This window comes from Hemiscyllium ocellatum, chromosome 18 (assembly GCF_020745735.1).
Source record: "Hemiscyllium ocellatum isolate sHemOce1 chromosome 18, sHemOce1.pat.X.cur, whole genome shotgun sequence".
NCBI lineage: Eukaryota > Metazoa > Chordata > Chondrichthyes > Orectolobiformes > Hemiscylliidae > Hemiscyllium > Hemiscyllium ocellatum.
This window is the reverse complement of record NC_083418.1, coordinates 70418869-70437016: the sequence shown is the minus strand read 5'-3', so window position 1 is coordinate 70437016 and position 18148 is coordinate 70418869. Positions and strand designations below refer to the sequence as shown.

The window sequence follows — 18148 nt, the reverse complement described above, 5'->3', positions numbered from 1 at the left end:
TTCTGCAAATTCCAAACTCACTTCCCTCCGTCACCTTTGAGGCATCTCATCCTATCCTGGTGTCTTACAGACTTTAAATGCAGACTGCCTTACCAATTTTAAAATTTTTCCAAAGATCTGAACACTATTCTCTTTTATCATAACCTGAGAAGCAACTACTACATTTTGTCAAGACAGTTGCAAGGCAATCATTTAATACTGCAATAAAGGCCTGTGCCTGCATGCATTAATCCCCTTTTAGGTCCTTAATTGGCTCCATTACCTTTTTTAATATTTAATATTTTACACAATGAGATTTAATGACCTGCAATGCTCTGCCTGAAATGGTTGAAACAAATTCAACAATTTGTTTTAAAAAGAAAACTGGAAAATGCTAATATAGAGGAATAAATAAGGGTGAGTAAGAGAGATAGAAATACAACTGGTGGGATAGCTGTTTCAAAGAGCTAACACAAAATAACCTCCCAAGATTCTATTTTTTTGGTATTGAATGTTCTCGAAGACATTGGGATTCTCTCATATGTTAGCTGCCAGTTTCTCATCTTAATTTCTAATTGTTTTTCTTACTTTCTCATTTTCCCTTCTGAATCTTCTATATTCAGACTTGAATTATCCATCTAATGTCTTCCATATTCACTATTTTGAATTATACTAATGTTAATTTATAACAAAAACAGAGTGCTAGAGAAGTATAGCAGGTCTGGCAGCACTTGTAGAGGAAAAAAGATGTTTGGAGTCCAGTGACTCTTCATCAGACCTTAATACTAATTTACTTCTTTGGTTATATAAAGATCAGTAAACCATAGCAAACCAGTCGGCAGACTTTGCCTTGCCATGTTGAGATGTACTTTAATCTCAAACAAAATTACACTCAATAAGAAGTAATTATGTTTTTCTATCTTTGGAAAGATGAAAGGAAATTTTACACTTTTGATTTGAAATTAAATAGCATGTTACATTAGCACTATTTGGAGTCCACTTTTGTACAGCCAAACACTTGGCGTTTTGATACAAAATATTTATTTGCAAATGTTCAGAAGAGATCCTCTATAAGAAGAACACAATTAAGTGGACAAAAAAAAAAATCCAAGTACAGTGACCGGACTTTTCATGTAAATGTTGATGCTGGTTTACCACAGGGCAGAATCCAAATCGTCTAGAAGTGTAAAGTGATTGAACATGATATTCATAGAATAAATCCAAGCTTGCATCCTCCTCCTTATAGCTTCCACACGCTTGTATTTTTGTGGAAAAGGAAGAACCTTGCATAAATTCTTGTCTTCTAGAATGGCAATGCTTTAGCTATTCAAAAAAAGTCAGAATAATATAGCTTCTAGTTAAAAGTTAATCTTATTTTTTTGGTGGGGGTGGGGATGGTGATATTTGGGTGGGTGAGCTTTTGATGAAACCTTTGTGGCTGGCTGTTTTGGCAGAACCAGATTTCCCAATGACTATTCTCTTCCTAGGACATGCTGAAAAGTATTGTGTGTATAATGTTTGTTTCTAGGCTGGGTTCCAAGGGAGCTGCAGGTTATGTAGGTCAGGGGGATATTGTGACTTTTGTGCAGAAAACAAGTTTTCCTAACAAAGTTGTAATTTAGATATATTGTGTTTTCTTTTGAGATTTTTACTCTTGCAGTGATTAATCCTCTCAAATTGATTGTTTGCCAGAGTTGTGATGCATTCCAATTTCAGTAGGACCCACAAAGAAGAATAATATTGTTAACAATATAATAGATCATCTGTTTTTATAAAGCCAAAGAGCTAGATTCCAGTATTTAAGAGCAATTGGTTGTTAACAAAAAGAAAACCTAGAAACAGATATTACGAGGAGGCAACTTGGCCATTTTTGAGCCTGCTCTGTCATCCAATATGGTTATAGCTGATCCTCTGATTTGATACCCTCTTCCTGTTTTCTCCCATACCCTTTTTACCGTTTTATCCCTAAGAGCTATATCTGACAACTCCTTGAAAAACATCAATGTTTTGGCCTCAACTGCTTTCTGTGACAGAGAATTCCATAGGCTCACGACTCTGGGTGTTGACATCTCTCCTCATCTCAGTCTTTAATGGCCTATCCCGTATCCTTAAACTGTGACCTTTGTCCCTGATCATTGGGAACATCCTTCCTATACTTGCCCTGTCTAGCACTGTTAGAACTTTGTATGTTTCCAAGAGAATCCCTCTTATGCAGCTTCATGTATCAGTACTGCCGTTCCAATTGCTGAATATTGTAATCAGTATTCCATCAACACACATACCTTTTGAACTTATTTTTTTAAAAGGTGGTGGTGTCTGCTGGAAGATAAATCAAGATTATAAGCAAGACAGTGTTTAGTTTTGCTCTGCCATTTGTAGTGATCGAAGAGCTACCAACACTTCAAAGGTTTCATGGGAAGAGAGTCCTTTCTGTCGTAGGAGTGCAGCATAGAGTCACCAGACTAAGAGAAATCTCCTCAGTCAGAGGAAATATAATGATTGAAAGTGCCCTGTCTGAAAGAATGGTTGAAACAAATTCATTGATATTTTCAAAAGAAAAAATACTTAATGTATAGGATTAAATAAAGTTGAGTAATTTGCAGCATGATGAAATGAGAACGTTTTTAAAAAGCTGACATGGACAAAATTACCTCCAAGATTCTATATTTCTAAAACTTGAAACGGTTCAAAAAAGATTTGCAAAGACGTTGCTAGGGTTAGAGGATTTGAACAGTAGGGAGAAACTGAATAGGCTGGGGCTAACTTCATTGGAGCGTCAGAGGCTGATGGGTGACCTTATAGAATTTTATAAAATCATGAGCATGGATAGGGTCAATAGACAAGGTCTTTTCCCCAAAGTAGGGGAGTCCTAAACTAGAGGGCATAAGTTTAAGGTAAGAGGGGAAATATTTAAAAAGAACCTAAGGGGAAACCTTCTCATGCAGAGGGTGGTGTGTGAATGAAATGAGTTGCCAGAGGAACTTGTGAATGTACAACTTACAATGTTTAACAGACATCTGAATGGGTATATGAATAGGAAGGGTTTAGAGGGATGTGGGTCAAATGCTGATAAATGGGACCGCATTAATTTGGGATTTCTGTTTGGAATGGACAAGTTGGACCCAAAAGTCTGTTTCCTTGCTATACAGCTCTCTGAATCTATTAGAAAATATTGTTATTTTCATGAAGTGTCATTTTCTTACAATATCAGTCCTTGGCATTCTTCATCAGTATTTACTGCACTTCATGGAGTTACATAGCTTGTACTACCAGCTTTGTGTCAAATGCATGAGGTTTTTTTTGCCTATTTTAGTGACAAAAATGCTGTTGGTTTATGACCTCAATGAATGTTGAGAGATAAAAGAATTTGTTTTGAGATATTTTGTGGTTATATTTCAGTGCATTTACATGACTCTAAAATGCTGAGTTGTCCACCTTTTTCATTTTGCAGAATGCTTCAGAACAACCAATTAAAAACTGTACCAAGCGAAGCCCTGAAAGGACTGTCTACACTACAGTCATTGTAAGTATTACTTTGCAGCTGCATTTTAGTTATTTTTTTTTCTCCTGCTGAAGTACTCTTGAAATTGTTCCAGAATGATTCTTTCATGGTCATCAAAATATATCGTTTGACATTGACAATCGTTTCTGTAATAACTTTTAATGCCTTTCATCTTGAAGGTGTAGGTTCTGTCCATGTTATCTTTCTGTGTGGTTTATACAGTTTAACTCAGAACAAAAGACTGCTTCTCTTTACATTTGTAGCCTTGATTCTGACAATTGTCCATGAAGATTAAAGAATAGGTAGCACATGGTTTGGATTTACAGGAATTAACTACATATGAGAATATTGCTAACCAGTATATTTGAGAGTCCAGGCTGCAGACATACTCAGTCAGTCTTCTGACTTGCAAAAGAAATAGATACTGTACTGTTGTTGGCGTGTAATACACAAAAGACTTGCTTGCAGTTTGACCTGTTCTCTACTAGATGGATGCAAAAAAAATCTGCAGAATACTCCTCTTAAAGACAAATGGAAGAGAAATAAAGATTTACAAAATAACAATGTTGCCTGTAGCATGTTTGGCTTTTGAAAAGTGGTAAACGTTGTTTATGTTATGTAAAAGTTGAACTGTGTTCATAGCTACACACATGTAAACGGACCAGCTGTGTAAGTGCTGTAACTATTCAGTGCATGCGTTAATTGGACTGGTAATCCAGATAATGGCACCATCATAGAGTAGTTTTTAATTTGTCATAAATTGATCAGAAATATTATTTCATCAACGTACAACTGTCATCAGATTGTAGATATTTGACATTTATCTCGGCTCTGTGCATCTAAAATACAGAAAATTATGAATTTTGATTTGTGCTTTAATCGTATTTTTTAAAATGGCAGTAGTGGTGGCTGTAACTTTATATTGCAATGGTGTAGGCTCATTCTAGACTAGAAAGTGGCCACTCTGCTACTGATAAACAGGACTCAAAGTTAATTCAAGTTTTCCATTACTTGGTCCATATCCCTGGAAATTACTGCCCTTTTGTTCATTGAGTTCCAGACGCCTGAATAAATCTTTTCTCATGTCCCCGTTTTTATACTTTTAGATCAAAAATTTGTCTGAATTCAAGAGTGATTTAATCGAGGAGGAGGCGGTGGTCTAGTGGTATTATCGCTCAGAGATCCTGATAACATTCTGGGGTCCAGGGTTCGAATCCTGCCACGGCAGATGGTAGAATTTTAAATCAGTAAATATCTGGAATTAAGAACCTCAAGGTGACAATGAATTGGTTGTCGGAAAAAAGTCCATCTGGTTCACTAGTTTCCTTTCAGGAAGGAAACTGCCACCTTACCTCGTCTGGTCTTTGTGACTCCAAACCCATAGCAATATGGTTGACTCTTAACTGCCCTCTAGGCAATTAGGAATATACAATACATGCAGCATACAACACCCTAATCTTGTGAATGAATAAAAAAGGACCCAGCCTCCACTGTTGCCAGAGAGAGAAGTATAAACAATTACCGTCTTGAGAGAAGAAAGTCCGCCTTGTCTCACTCTTGAATTGAATATCACTCATTTTGAAACTGCCTCCTGTTCTTAATTTCCCAGCGAGGGAAAATGTCTCCTTACTATCTGTCCAGCCCCATCAACTGGCCCAGTCTGGTCAATGTTTCTTATTGCTGTTTGTGAAACCTTGCTGTGTGAAAATTGACTGTTGAATCTCTAGTGACTACATTTCTTTAAATGTCTGCAAAGCACTTTAAGTAGCAAAGTTACGGAAAATTTTATTTAAATGTTCAAGGGCTGATCGGGTTATCTAGATGGTGCTATTCTCCTGAACACTCCATAATCTCAAATCTCTTAAACATTAGTCCATGAATTCAGGTGAATTGAGGGGAGGTCATCGCGTATAATGAGTTACAGCAGAGGATTTCTAATTTGCAACTTATATCAAGACTCTGGTGATGATGAAAATTTGAACCTGATTACCAGACAAGCTCTGCTGTTAGCCACAAATAACCAAAGTGCATTATGCTTGCAATCTCGGGAGGGAAGAAGTTGACCATTGCTTATAAGTTAGTTTTTAAATTCGATCAATATGAAGTAGTTATGGGTTTCACTTTCTAACTATGAATGCACTGTGTAATTTACACTGTATATAAGTTGTTTTTAAAGAATGGAAAGCACTAGTTTCATCCCAAAATAATGTGTATTGAGAGATGCCTTCTGCAGCAATGTCACTGAACATCCAGGTTTCAATGTTTATTGACAGCATGCGTTGTAGGAGTGTCATAAACATTCCTAGTAATTGTGGTAGAAACTAGAACAGTCTGTTTTGAACTGATCAGCTGTTTTCTGATTTTTCATGCTCATAACAACAGGGTATGAAGTAATTATTTTTAATTATGTATATGTTCATGAGTGGTTAGTGAATTTTGGGTGTGTTCATAAATATGGTCAACATGCTATGTTTCTCCCTGACGTCAGCTATCATTTCAGTATATGGAGAACTATGGCCCTACTGAAAGGGTTGTGTAAGCCCCAGCCTGCAATTCATTGTCTTAAAGTTTGAAAACTTCCAAGTTTGCAGGTTTTTTTTGTCTTATTAAATCCCTGGATTTTGCTAGTAGACCTCTGTTTTGGGTTCCAGTATTCAGATAATATCAAATACACTTTAAAATATTTTGGACTTCACATCAGTTTGGAATAGAGATGCCATAGGAATGGGTAGTTCCATTCTATTCTGAACATAAACCTTGATTATAATTCAGTTCTGATGAAGGGTCATGGATCTGAAATGCTAACTTTGTTTTTCTCTCCACAAATGCTCCTGGATCTGCTGAGTATGTCCAGCATTTTCTGTTTTTAGTGTAAATTTACACTATCAGCAGTATTTTGTTCTGGTTTAATCCAGTTTAGTTGTACAACTTGAGGATAGTGGCTGATTAGGACCATTTTAAAATCCAACTTATACCAAGCATTTGTACATTCCTCTTCATATCTAATTCTTTTTGTCTTGCTTACCTCATGGAATCATGAAGAAAAATGTATCAAGGTTCCAGTCTTTTAGGGATGTTTTACTGTTTCAGCAGGGAAATCAATGTTTCGAGCATAAGCCCTTCATCAGGAATGTTTCTGATTCCTGATGATGAGCTTATGCTCGAAACATTGACTCTCCTGCTCCTTGGATGCTGCCTGACCTGCTGTGGTTTTACAACACCACACTCTTGACACTGATCTCCAGCATGTGCAGTCCTCACCTCCTCCTTTACCGTTTCAGTGCAAATCCTCAATAATCTGACCATGTCGGAAACTTTCAATTGTTGAAAAATTATAAGCAGTCTGCTCTTCAGAAAAATATATCTAGGGATTGTAAGAAGTTCTCTAAACTGAGCAAAATATGTGTACAGTCTATGGAACTTAGTACTAAAAGGTGAGTCATGCTGACGAGTGTTGCAAATTATGTGACATTTGTCAGCAAGTTTTATGTACTTTTGGTTGAGCTTTTGAACAAAAGAAATAATGGCAACCAAGGTTTTTATTTGGATGGGTTAACACGCTGTTACAGTAAACTTGAATGCACTGGCTGCTCATACTTTTAATTGCAACAGTTACAGCTTGCCTTGACTTGAAAAAAAAATCACAATGTGCTTCACAGAAGGGTAATCAAGATAAAAAGGATGCTGAACCAAATGAGTTATGTGGTCAGGGGAAGAATCAATAGCTTGGCCAAAGAGGTAGAAGGTAACAATACCTTATACAAATAAAATGAAAAGGAAAGGGACAGAGGAGGAGGAGGAATTCCAGCTAATGATATACTACCAATAGTGGGGCATATGGACAAGGAGATGCAAGAGAAACTGCATTCAAAGGCAGAGTGTTTCTGGTCAGTTGATCTTTCTGTAGTACTGAACGATATTGCAAAATAGAGAGCAAAATAAAGGAGGCAAGTTAAATGTATGGATTAGATTTTTAAATGTTTATACTTGGTAGACTGAGCTAGCATTAAATGTACAGTGAGAACAAGATTATGGAATAAACAGAATTAGTGAGAGGTGGGTTATGACTAACACAGTTTTGAATAAACTTATGTTTTGAAGGATAGTCAACCACAAGTAATTTGAAAAGTTGAGTCTGGAGGTGACAACCGCTAGGCTGAGAGGTTCAGTGTTGAGGGGTCAGCAGTCCTGCAGAGATATAATTCAGAAGTCTTTATAATAGAGAAAACAAAGGTCATTAATATCATAGCTCACTTTCCTGGATTTCGCATTGTCATTATCTTGAACGGTTATTTGGCAGCAGGTGGCATTGACCGAGGCTCTGCGTTTAGCATGGTTGAAGTGATAGTGTAGACACTACATTCACTTCTGACGTCATTTCTTGGATTCCACTTGGTCAGAGTGTTACTAATCTCTACTACAACCGTTGTTTTTAGCACGCCTAGTGTAGTTACCTTCTGCGAGGAGTTTTATTCCCTTCTAGCATATTTAGCTGCTGGGAGGAGTTCTAAAAGAAACAAGTTCCCAGGTCAGTGGTATTTTCCGCTACTTTGGTGAATTTCATTGAGGTAAAACATCTTCACCCACTTAAATAGTGGAATTGCATCCAGTGGTAAACATTGTTTCATAGAGTCAGCCACAGCTTAGTTGGTAACGTTTTGAATCTCAAAATTCTGGGATCAAGTACTAGTCGAGGGGCTTGAGCTCAAAATCAAGGTTGGCATTCCAGTGCAATTCATAAGAGGTCTTATATTGTTAGAAATGCAATTTTTCTGGTAAGATATCTAATTAAGGTCCTATCTGGTTGTTCAGGTGGATGTAAAAGACAGAATGATACTATTTCAGAGAAGAGACGAGTCTCCTCTAGCATCTTGGCCATTTTTTTTATTGGTAACTCTCCGTAGCACAAAGACTAGCATGTCACTATTACATTGCTGTTTGTGGGGTATTCTATATGCAATTAGCTTTTGTTTTCATCACAATGGTGACTACATTTCAAAATTACCTCATTTAAGGCACTTTTAAGTCATAAGTGAAAACCATGTCTTTTTTCCTCTAAAAGTTTTATGTATGTCTCACTAGTGCAACTCCTAAAAGACAGTATATCAGCATTGTGGTAGTCAGTATCAAAACACTTGTGTTGCTCTGTCAGGATTGATTGATTCCAGTGTCAATTTTGTACACACGACTTAAACGTAACTAAACTCATATACCATACTCCCACTGAGTATTGCAAGGCAAAATTAGTTATTTGGTGCGCTTGGATTCATCTCCCCATTTTGTGTTTTAAAAGCTGGGTATACAATTCTAGAGTTTATCCCCTTAACTTTTTGCTGTGCTAATTGAATGTTCAGCCTAATGTAATCTCAATGTATTGAGGCTTCATCCTTGTATAATCCTGTTTTACTGGAAATGTTTGTTAGACCTGATGATGTTTAAGTGTAAGCTGCAAACTTGCGTCCTGCATATTTGCCTTTCAGGGTCAATATTATAGACAATAAACAATAGATTCAGGAGTAGGCCGTTCGGCCCTTCAAGCCAGCACACCATTCATTATAATCATGCCTGATCATCCACAATCAGTATCCTGTTCTTGGCTTATCATCATGACCCTTGACTCTACTAGCTTTAAGAGCTCTATCCATCTCTTTCTTGAAAGTATCCAGAGACTTGGCCTCCACTACCTTCTGGGGCAGAGTATTCCATATATCCACCAGTCTCTGGGTGAAGAAGTTTCTCCTCGACTCTGTTCTAAATGGCCTCCCCTTATTTCTAAACTGTGTCCTCTGGTTCTGAACTCACCTATCAGTGGAAACATGCTTCCTGCCTCCAGTGTGTCCAATCCTTTAATAATATTATACATCACAATGAGATCCCCTCTCATCCTTCTAAACTCAAGTGTATACAAGCCCAATCGCTCCAATCTTTCAACGTATGATAGTCCCGCCATTCTTGGAATTGACCTCATGAACCTACGCTGCACTCCGTCAATCGCCAGAATGTCCTTCCTCAAATTTGGAGAGCAAACTGTGGTCACACCAGGGCCCTGTACAGCTCCTGAAGGACCTCTTTGCTCCTATACTCAATTTCTGTTGTTATGAAGGTCAGTATGCCATTAGCTTTCTTCACTACCTACAGTACCTGCATGCTTGCTTTCATTGACTGATGTACAAGACCTGAAAATGTGTTGCTGGAAAAGCGCAGCAGGTCAGGCAGCATCCAAGGAGCAGGAGAATCGATGTTTCAGGCATGAGCCCTTCTTCAGGAACGAGGAAAGTGTGTTCAGCAGGCTAAGATAAAAGGTAGGGAGGAGGGACTTGGAGAGGCGTTGGAAATGCGATAGGTGGAAGGAGGTCAAGGTGAGGGTGATAGGCTGGAGTGGGGGTGGGCGCGGAGAGGTCAGGAAGAAGATTGCAGATTAGGAAGGCAGTGCCAAGTTCGAGGGATTTGACTGAGACAAGGTGGGGAGGAGGGGAAATGAGGAAACTGGAGGAATCTGCAAGTAGGCGGCCTGTCTCCTCGATATAGAGGCGGCCACATCGGGTGCAGCAGATGCAGTAAATGAGGTGTGTGGAGGTGCAGGTGAATTTGTGGCGGATACGGAAGGATCCCTTGGGGCCTTGGAGAGAAGTAAGGGGGGAGATGTGGGTGCAAGTTTTGCATTTCATGCGGTTGCAGGAAAAGGTACCGGGAGTGGAGGTTGGGTTGGTGGGGGGTGTGGACCTGACGAGGGAGTCACGGAGGGAGTGGTCTTTTCGGAACGCTGATAGGGGTGGGGACGCCTACTTGCGAAACGTTTCAGAGAACACCTCTGGGACACCCAGACCAACCAACCCAACCACCCCATGGCTCAACACTTCAACTCCCCCTCCCACTCCACCAAGGACATGCAGGTCCTTGGACTCCTCCATCACCAGACCATAGCAACACGACGCCTGGAGGAAGAATGCCTCATCTTCTGCCTAGGAACCCTCCAACCACAAGGGATGAACTCAGGTTTCTCCAGTTACCTTATTTCCCCTCCCCCCACCTTGTCTCAGTCAAATCCCTCGAACTCAGCACCACCTTCCTAACCTGCAATCTTCTTCCTGACCTCTCCGCCTCCACCCCGGCCTATCACCCTAATCTTGACCTCCTTCCACCTATCACATTTCCAACGCCCCTCCCTCAAGTCCCTCCTCCCTACCTTTTATCTTAGTCTGCTGGACACACTTTCCTCATTCCTGAAGAAGGGCTCATTACCGAAACGTCGATTCTCCTGCTCCTTGGAGCTGCCTGACCTGCGCTTTTCCAGCAACACATTTTCAGCTCTGATCTCCAGCATCTGCAGTCCTCACTTTCTCTTTGATGTACAAGACCACCTAGATCTCGTTGTACTTCCCCTTTGCCTAACTAGACTCCATTTAGATAGCCCTTCCTGAAGAAGGGCTCTGGCCCGAAACGTCAAATTTCCTGTTCCTTGGATGCTGCCTAACCTGTTGTGCTTTAACCAGCAACACATTTTCAGCTCCATTTAGATAGTAATCTGCCTTCCTGTTCTTGCCACCAAAGTGGATAACTACACATTTATCCACATTAAACTGCATCTGCCCACTCACCTAGCCTGTCCAAGTCACCCTATATTCTCATAACATCCTCTTCACATTTCACCCTGCCACCCAGCTTTGTGTCATCTGCAAATTTGCTAATATTACTTTTAATATTTTCATCTATATCATTAATCTATATTAATGCTGCAGTCCCAGTAACAAACCTGGTCACTGCCTGCCATTCCGAAAGGGATCCATTTATCACTACTCTTTGCTTCCTGTCAGCCAGCTAATTTTCAATCCAAGTCAGTGTTTTGCCCCCAATTTCATGTGTCCTAATTTTTCTCACTAATCTCCTTTATGTGGTACTTTATCAAACACTTTCTGAAAGTCCATGTACACTACATCCACTGGCTCTCCCTTGTCCATCTTCACAGTTACATCCTCAAAAAATTCTAGAAGATTAGTCAAACATAATTTCCCCTTGTAAATCCATGCTGACTTTGATCTATCCTGTTACTTCTATCCAAATGAGTCATAATTTCATCTTTTATAATTGACTCCAGCATCTTTTCCACCACTGAAATCTATAATTGGTCAATAATTCTCTGTTTTCTCTCTCCCTCCTTCCTTGAAACATTAGTCATCCTTCACTCCATAAGAACTGATCCTGAATCTATAGAATATTGGAAAATGATTACCAATGCATCTATGATTTCTGGAGCCACCTTCTTAAGTACCCTGGGATGCAGACCATCAGGTCCCGGGGACTTATCAACCTTCAGACCTAATAGTCTATCCAACACCATTTCCTGCCTAATATAAATTCCCTTCAGTTCATCTATTACCCTAGGTCCTTCAACCACTATTACATCTGGGAGATTGCTTATGTCTTCCCCAGCGAAGACAGATCCAAAGTATCTATTCAACTCTTCTGCCATTTCCTTGTTCTCCATAGTAAATTCACCCATTTTCTTTTCACATTCCTAAAAAATCTTTTACTATCCTCCTTTTATATTTTTGGCCAGTTTGCCTTCATAACTCATTTTTTCCTCCATGTATTGCCCTTTTAATTCTCCTCTGTTGCTCTTTAAAAGTTTCCCAGTTCTCTGGCTTCCCGCTCATCTTTTCTATGTTATACTGCTTCTCTTTTACCTTTATATAGTCCTTAATTTCCCTCATCAGCCACAGCCGCCTCTGCCTATCCTTAGTATCTTTCTTCCTCTTTGAAATGAATTAATCCTGCACCTTCTGCTTTATATCCAGAGGTACCTGCCATTGGTGTTCCACTGCCATCCCTGCTAGCATATTGAACTATTGAACTTTGGCCAGCTCCTCCCTCATAGTTCCATAGGTCCCTTTGTTCAATTACAATACTGACACTTCTGATTCTCCTTCTCCCCCTCAAATTGCAGATTAAAACTTATCATTATGGCCACTACCTCCTAATGGCTCCTTTACTTTGAGATCTCTGATCAAATCCAATTTGTTGCACAACACCAGATCCAGAATTGCCTTCTCCCTGGTATGCTCCAGCACAAGCTGTTCTAAGATTCCATCTCTGAGGCACTCCACAGACTCACTTTCTTATTTTCTTTTTTGCACTTGAAGTTAATTAGAATATGTTGAACGTCTTCATTTTATTTTTCCAAAAGAAAACACAAAATAATGGAGAAACCACACAGGTCTGGCAGCATCTACCAAGAGAAAAACAGCGTTATGTTTTACATTCAGGATGACTCCTCTTCAGAGTTGAAAGATGTTTGGAAATGTTTATTTTTTTCATTGTCACTTGAATCTGCCAAGAATATATTTTTTTAAAAATTCATCACTTTCCAGCTCTGAAGAAGACATACCAGACTGGAAGCATCAACTCTTGTTTCTCTTGTCATAGACGCTTCCAGATCTGCTAAGTTTCTGCTGCAGTTAGTGTCTGCTTTATATTGACAGCGTCACCAGTATTTTGCCTTTGTCTTCGTTTTTCCAGTTGGGTGACAATACAGTGTTCTTGCACAAAATAATCTTCACCTTTTTAAGGAAAGCTGGTTAGTTACTTGTTTGAACATTTGAAACCGAGTCATTGAATCAAATTGAGCTTTTGAGAAGTCCGTTCCCTTGAGTATCCAACCCTCCAACTAAACAAGAGGACAGTAATTTTCGAGTCTAGAAAAAAATTGATTGGACCATTTTGCTATTTCATAACTTGTCATTTTACTTGAAGTGTACATTGATTCATATTGTCTTAAGTCAAAAAAATACAGCCCTTGTAATTTCGAAAGCTGGTTTCAGCCAGCTAATCTTTTACAAATGGCACTTTTCAACCTATTAACCTCTACTTAACTGGATCAGCAACCCATTTTAGGATCATAATAGAATTCTGAGGTAAGAAAAGTTTCAAAACAGCCTGAAATATTGCCGAAGAAGGAGTTTAGTTTAGAAAGAATATGGTTTCTGTTTTCCCAGTGTTTAGCTGAGGGAACTTGTTTATCAAGGATTGGCTATCAAGCAAGCTCTAATAACAGAGCAGCACCGAAGCATGGGTGGTGAGGGTTTAGAGCAAATGATGTAAAGTTTTAATCCATATCTGTGGACGATATTGCCACAAGGCAGCCTCTAGATGAAGAAAACAAAGGGACCAATATAAGTTGTATTCTTGAGGTAGCCATACAAGTGTGACAAGAGAAAGTCTTTGGTTGCAATGTTCTGGTTCGATTTTCCAATACTTGGTCCATTGTCTTGCTATGGTAATTCAAGTGTTCATTTAAATATTTCTTAAATATCTTGAGGGTTTCTGTCTCTCTAACCCTTTTTAAGCCACGAGTATTAAATTCCCATTGCCATCTAGGTGAACAAGTATTTCTTCAAATCCCTTCTAAACTTTCTGCTCCATACCTTAAAATTGTGCTCTCTGGTTTTTGAACCCTTTACTAAGGGAAAAATTTCCTCCTTATGTACCCTATTCGCGTTTATGATAAGTTTGAACACCTCAATCAGGTCCCACATCAGCCTTCACTGCTGTATGGAAATAAACCTCAGGACATCTAGTCTGTATTCATAGCTGAATTGTTACAGTCCAGTTAACATTCTGGTGAATCTTCTCTGCACGCTGTCTAATGCAGTTACATCCTTTCTGTAGTGTGGTAACCAGAGTTGCACACCATACTCCAGCTGTGGCCAAACTAACATTAAACAGAGCTCCATTATAATCTGATTGCTCCCATAATCAGTGCCTTGATTAATTAAAGAAGCTAACCTATATGCTGCTTAACCACCTGATCAGCCCATCCTGGGCATATACATCAAGATCCCTTTGGTCCTCTGTGCTTTCTAAGATCCTACCGTTCAATGTGTATTCCTTTTGCTTTGTTAGTCCTTCCAAAATGCATCACCTCACACTTTTCAGAATTAAATTCACTTTGCTTTTGTTTAATCTTACCAGCTTGTCTATGTTATCCTAAGATCTAAGGCTTTCCTCCTGACTATTTATCATGATACCAGTTTTCATGTCAGTTGTGAACTTATCATACTTCCTACATCATTGCCTATGTCATTAATGTGCATTACAAACAGCATCAATAATGAGGCATAATTTGAAGATGAACGGTAAAAGGTTTAGAGAGAAATTCAGGAAGAAAATGTTTTACCTAGAGGTTGGTGGGAATCTGGAATCCGTTGTATGGATGAATAGTAGAGGTCAGAAACCTCAACCTTTAAAATGTATGTGGCTGAGCACTTGAAATGGCATAACATTGAAGGCCAATTACTGGAAGGTGGGGTTAATGTTTTTAGTCAGTGCAGACTCAATGAGCCAAAAGGCCTTTTCTGAACTCAAAACTCAAGGTTTGATGGTAAGTATCATCTCACTGTGATATTGCATGCTCCCTTGAATGTAAATGTGTTATAATTAACCCATGGGATTACTTGTTTTTATTTAAACATGGATTAGTTATATCAACATAATTGTAAGAAAACATCCCATTCTTGGCACAGTATCTCATTATAAATATTTGCGAACTTACTCTATTCATTTTCAGTGAAAATCTGTCCAGACAAAAATGACAAAATGCATCCATCCATCTGCTGAGAAATATTATAAAGTACTGAGTGGGAACATCCTCTGTACGTTTGTTTTTGCGTATTGGATCTGCACGTGGCTACGGTTTCTGAAAGCAGAAGCCGATGTGTTGGCACCAATTGGCATGTGCAGAGCTTCACAGCAGCTGCCAATTTAGAGGGAATATTGCTGTGTGTTACTTTTTCCCCCTATTATCGTAGATGGGGAAACAGCGCATATAATGCTTTCCCAATTAGTAAATGGAAGTTCTGTTAAGCCTCTGTTCAGATAAGAAAAAAAAATCACAGCTGTCAGTGGTTCCTCAAGTAAATTTTGGAGTTGACTAATTGTTGCAATTTGGGATGTACGGCAGGCAAATTACAAAGCAAAGTTCTATGAACAACGGTGATGTGACCAGATGATGTGCTTCAGTGATGAATGTTCAGGACTAAATATTTGGCAGGACACCAGGGGAAATGGTGTCAGAGAATCTTCTGCATCCATATAAAGGGAGAGGTGTCTCCTCCAGAGAGACAGCACACTGATATGTTGCCACCAATGGCAATATAATACTAGCCAGAGGATTTGTATTTTGATTGATGGGCAAATACCACGGATAACTTCCCTGTTTTTCTTTAGAAGTATTCACAGTGTCATTAATGCCCAGTTGAGAGTACCGGTGGGTCCTCAGTTTATTACTTTCTGTGTAAGGTAGTACCACCAACAGCACAGTTTTCCCCTTAATGTTGCATTGTAATGTCAGCCTTGATTTCTGTGATGAAGTCTCTGGGATGCAACCTGAATTTGACTTGAAGGCAAGAAGCCTACTCTCAGAGCTGCTGTTGGTTGTATACTGTTGCGAGGAAATTCTTTGGGGGGAGGGGGAGGGGGAGGTGCGGTGATTGGGGACTGCTGTTTCTTTTATGTTAGTAAAGCCTGACTTAAAGTACATCTATTGAAATAATCAACTGAAAGATTCCCCTTTTCCTGCACCTCATCAAATCAGTTTAGTTTCCTCGTGTTGCGTGCCTGTTCAAAGTGTTTGCAAAGGAAAGGCATAGTATTTGTTCGTACTTTTCTGCCAGATCCATTCCAGGTAATGGAAACAATGTCTTTGATCTTCAGGGTGGGGGAAGGAGTTCAATCAACAAGGTAGACAGGTAGCTTCCAGCCATCATTCAACAGAGCTATGTTATCAAACAGTTCATTTGATTTCTATTGTTCAGATTTGGTTTTTAGCATGCTGTGATTTTGTTTGAGGGTCTAGAAAATGACTTGTGTTGTATTGATCTTCTGTAGAAGTCTAGGTCTATTCATCTACACTTTCTTTTGTAAATTTTAATTTTTATTTACTTTTCATCTGTTCTCCTTTCCTCAAACTGTGAATACCTCGTTAGGCATACTTCCTTAGTATATGGTAGCCCTTATCTTGCGTGACTAATATTTACAGTGAAAAACAGCAGGATAGTCAATAATGGGGCTAAGATAGTGGACCATAACCCTGTCTACTATTACTTATTTACTGGACACTTACTGCAACAAATATATCCCACCACTACACTATTTTCGTGGTCTTATTAAATTATTCATGCAATCTGGACATTGCTGGCATTCATTGCCCACCCTCAATTGAACTCAAAATGGTGACTTTAAACCACCATCTTGAGCCGCTGCAGCCTGTGGTAAAAATTTCTCTTGAGCTGTTAAGCGAGGAGTTCCAGGATTTTAATCGTGATGATCACCCATCGATCTTATCTGTGCCATGCAGTTATTCATGGAATAAACATTGAGCAGTTGTGGCAGGCATTTACAGTAATTTAATACAAGTAAAATTTCTTGAATACATTAATTCTTTAGGGTCCATTCTTAAAAGGTATAGAAATGTTACATTTACTCTGACAGATTGGTAAGACTTTTGAATAACATGGCAACAAAGAACATATACAATTTAAATCCTTTCTTTCCTTAATAAACTGAACATGCAATCTATGATTGATACACCCATTTATTTCACTGATAAACATGCCAATTGAAGATGTAATTGTATAGAATTGAAGGTCATAAAAAGCATCTTTGTACAGTGGTTAGCATTTGTGAAATCCAGTCCCATCGATCCATTTAAATGGAAACTAAGTAGTTGCCTGAAAGGGACAACATTAGAGGGAATGTCTGGTGAAAAACATAAATGCATGTTGATAAACAAAATGATTTGTTTCTTTACCCAAACTTTCAGTGCAAAATCTCAAATGTTCTTTCAATCTAATACTAGCGGGCATGCATTTAAGATGAGCAAGGGAAAGTTCAAAGGAGGGGGCTTTTTTTAAGATCGTGGTAGGAGTCTGGAACGCACTGCCAGGGTTGGTAGTAGAGGCAGATACAATGGTGGTGAGGGTGGGGGGTGGTTTAAGGGACTTCTAGAAAAACACATGGGTGTGCAAGGAACAGAGGGATATGGACCAAGGGGAGACAGAGAGGATTAGTTTAATTTACCATCATGTTCGGCACAACATTGTGCTGTGCTGTACAGTTAAATGTTCTATATTCTAACATTGTCAGTATATTCATCTATCCCATGTTTTTTTCTGGATCAGTAGCAAAGGTTCATTAAATTCATTCAAATAAGCCAATTGCATTAAAACTGATGGCAGTTGTATTGCCACTGCAATTGTATCTGTTTTAATAATTCAAGTCACAGTTTAGACTGAAAATCAATCTTGAGTAATATGGCAAAATAGTTTCTGTACTACTAATTCTTGGGTAATTGATGACAATTAATGGCTTCCATTAAAGCTTTTCAATATTTCCCATGACTGATAAGAGAGGGCTGTGGGTTAAAAACTAAATGTGGCAAATGTTATTCTAATTTACCATTCGGATGCATGTTACAGATTTGTGGACTGGGTTTCAGAGTCCAATTGCCCTGCTTTGGAAAAGTGGAGCACTTAATCGATGATAAATAAATTGAGATCCCACAATGCAACTTTTCATTGGCTTCTGTTTTAAAAATAAATTGTTGCATAGACTTTCCTAATTTATTTGTAAGTATAATGGTATCACTATGTTGAAACTCATCATAATCCAGCA

At 38.8% G+C, this 18148-nt stretch overlaps 1 protein-coding gene across 1 annotated transcript in view; it reads left to right on the top strand.

Annotated features, from left to right (window-relative positions):
• lgr4 (leucine-rich repeat containing G protein-coupled receptor 4) overlaps positions 1 to 18148 on the top strand; it is a 140793-nt gene that overhangs the window by 77736 nt on the left and 44909 nt on the right. Inside the window, exon 4 of the mRNA XM_060839090.1 lies at positions 3431 to 3502. Coding sequence (XP_060695073.1) covers positions 3431 to 3502 — 72 coding nt within the window. The remainder of the gene's footprint in view (positions 1 to 3430; positions 3503 to 18148) is intronic.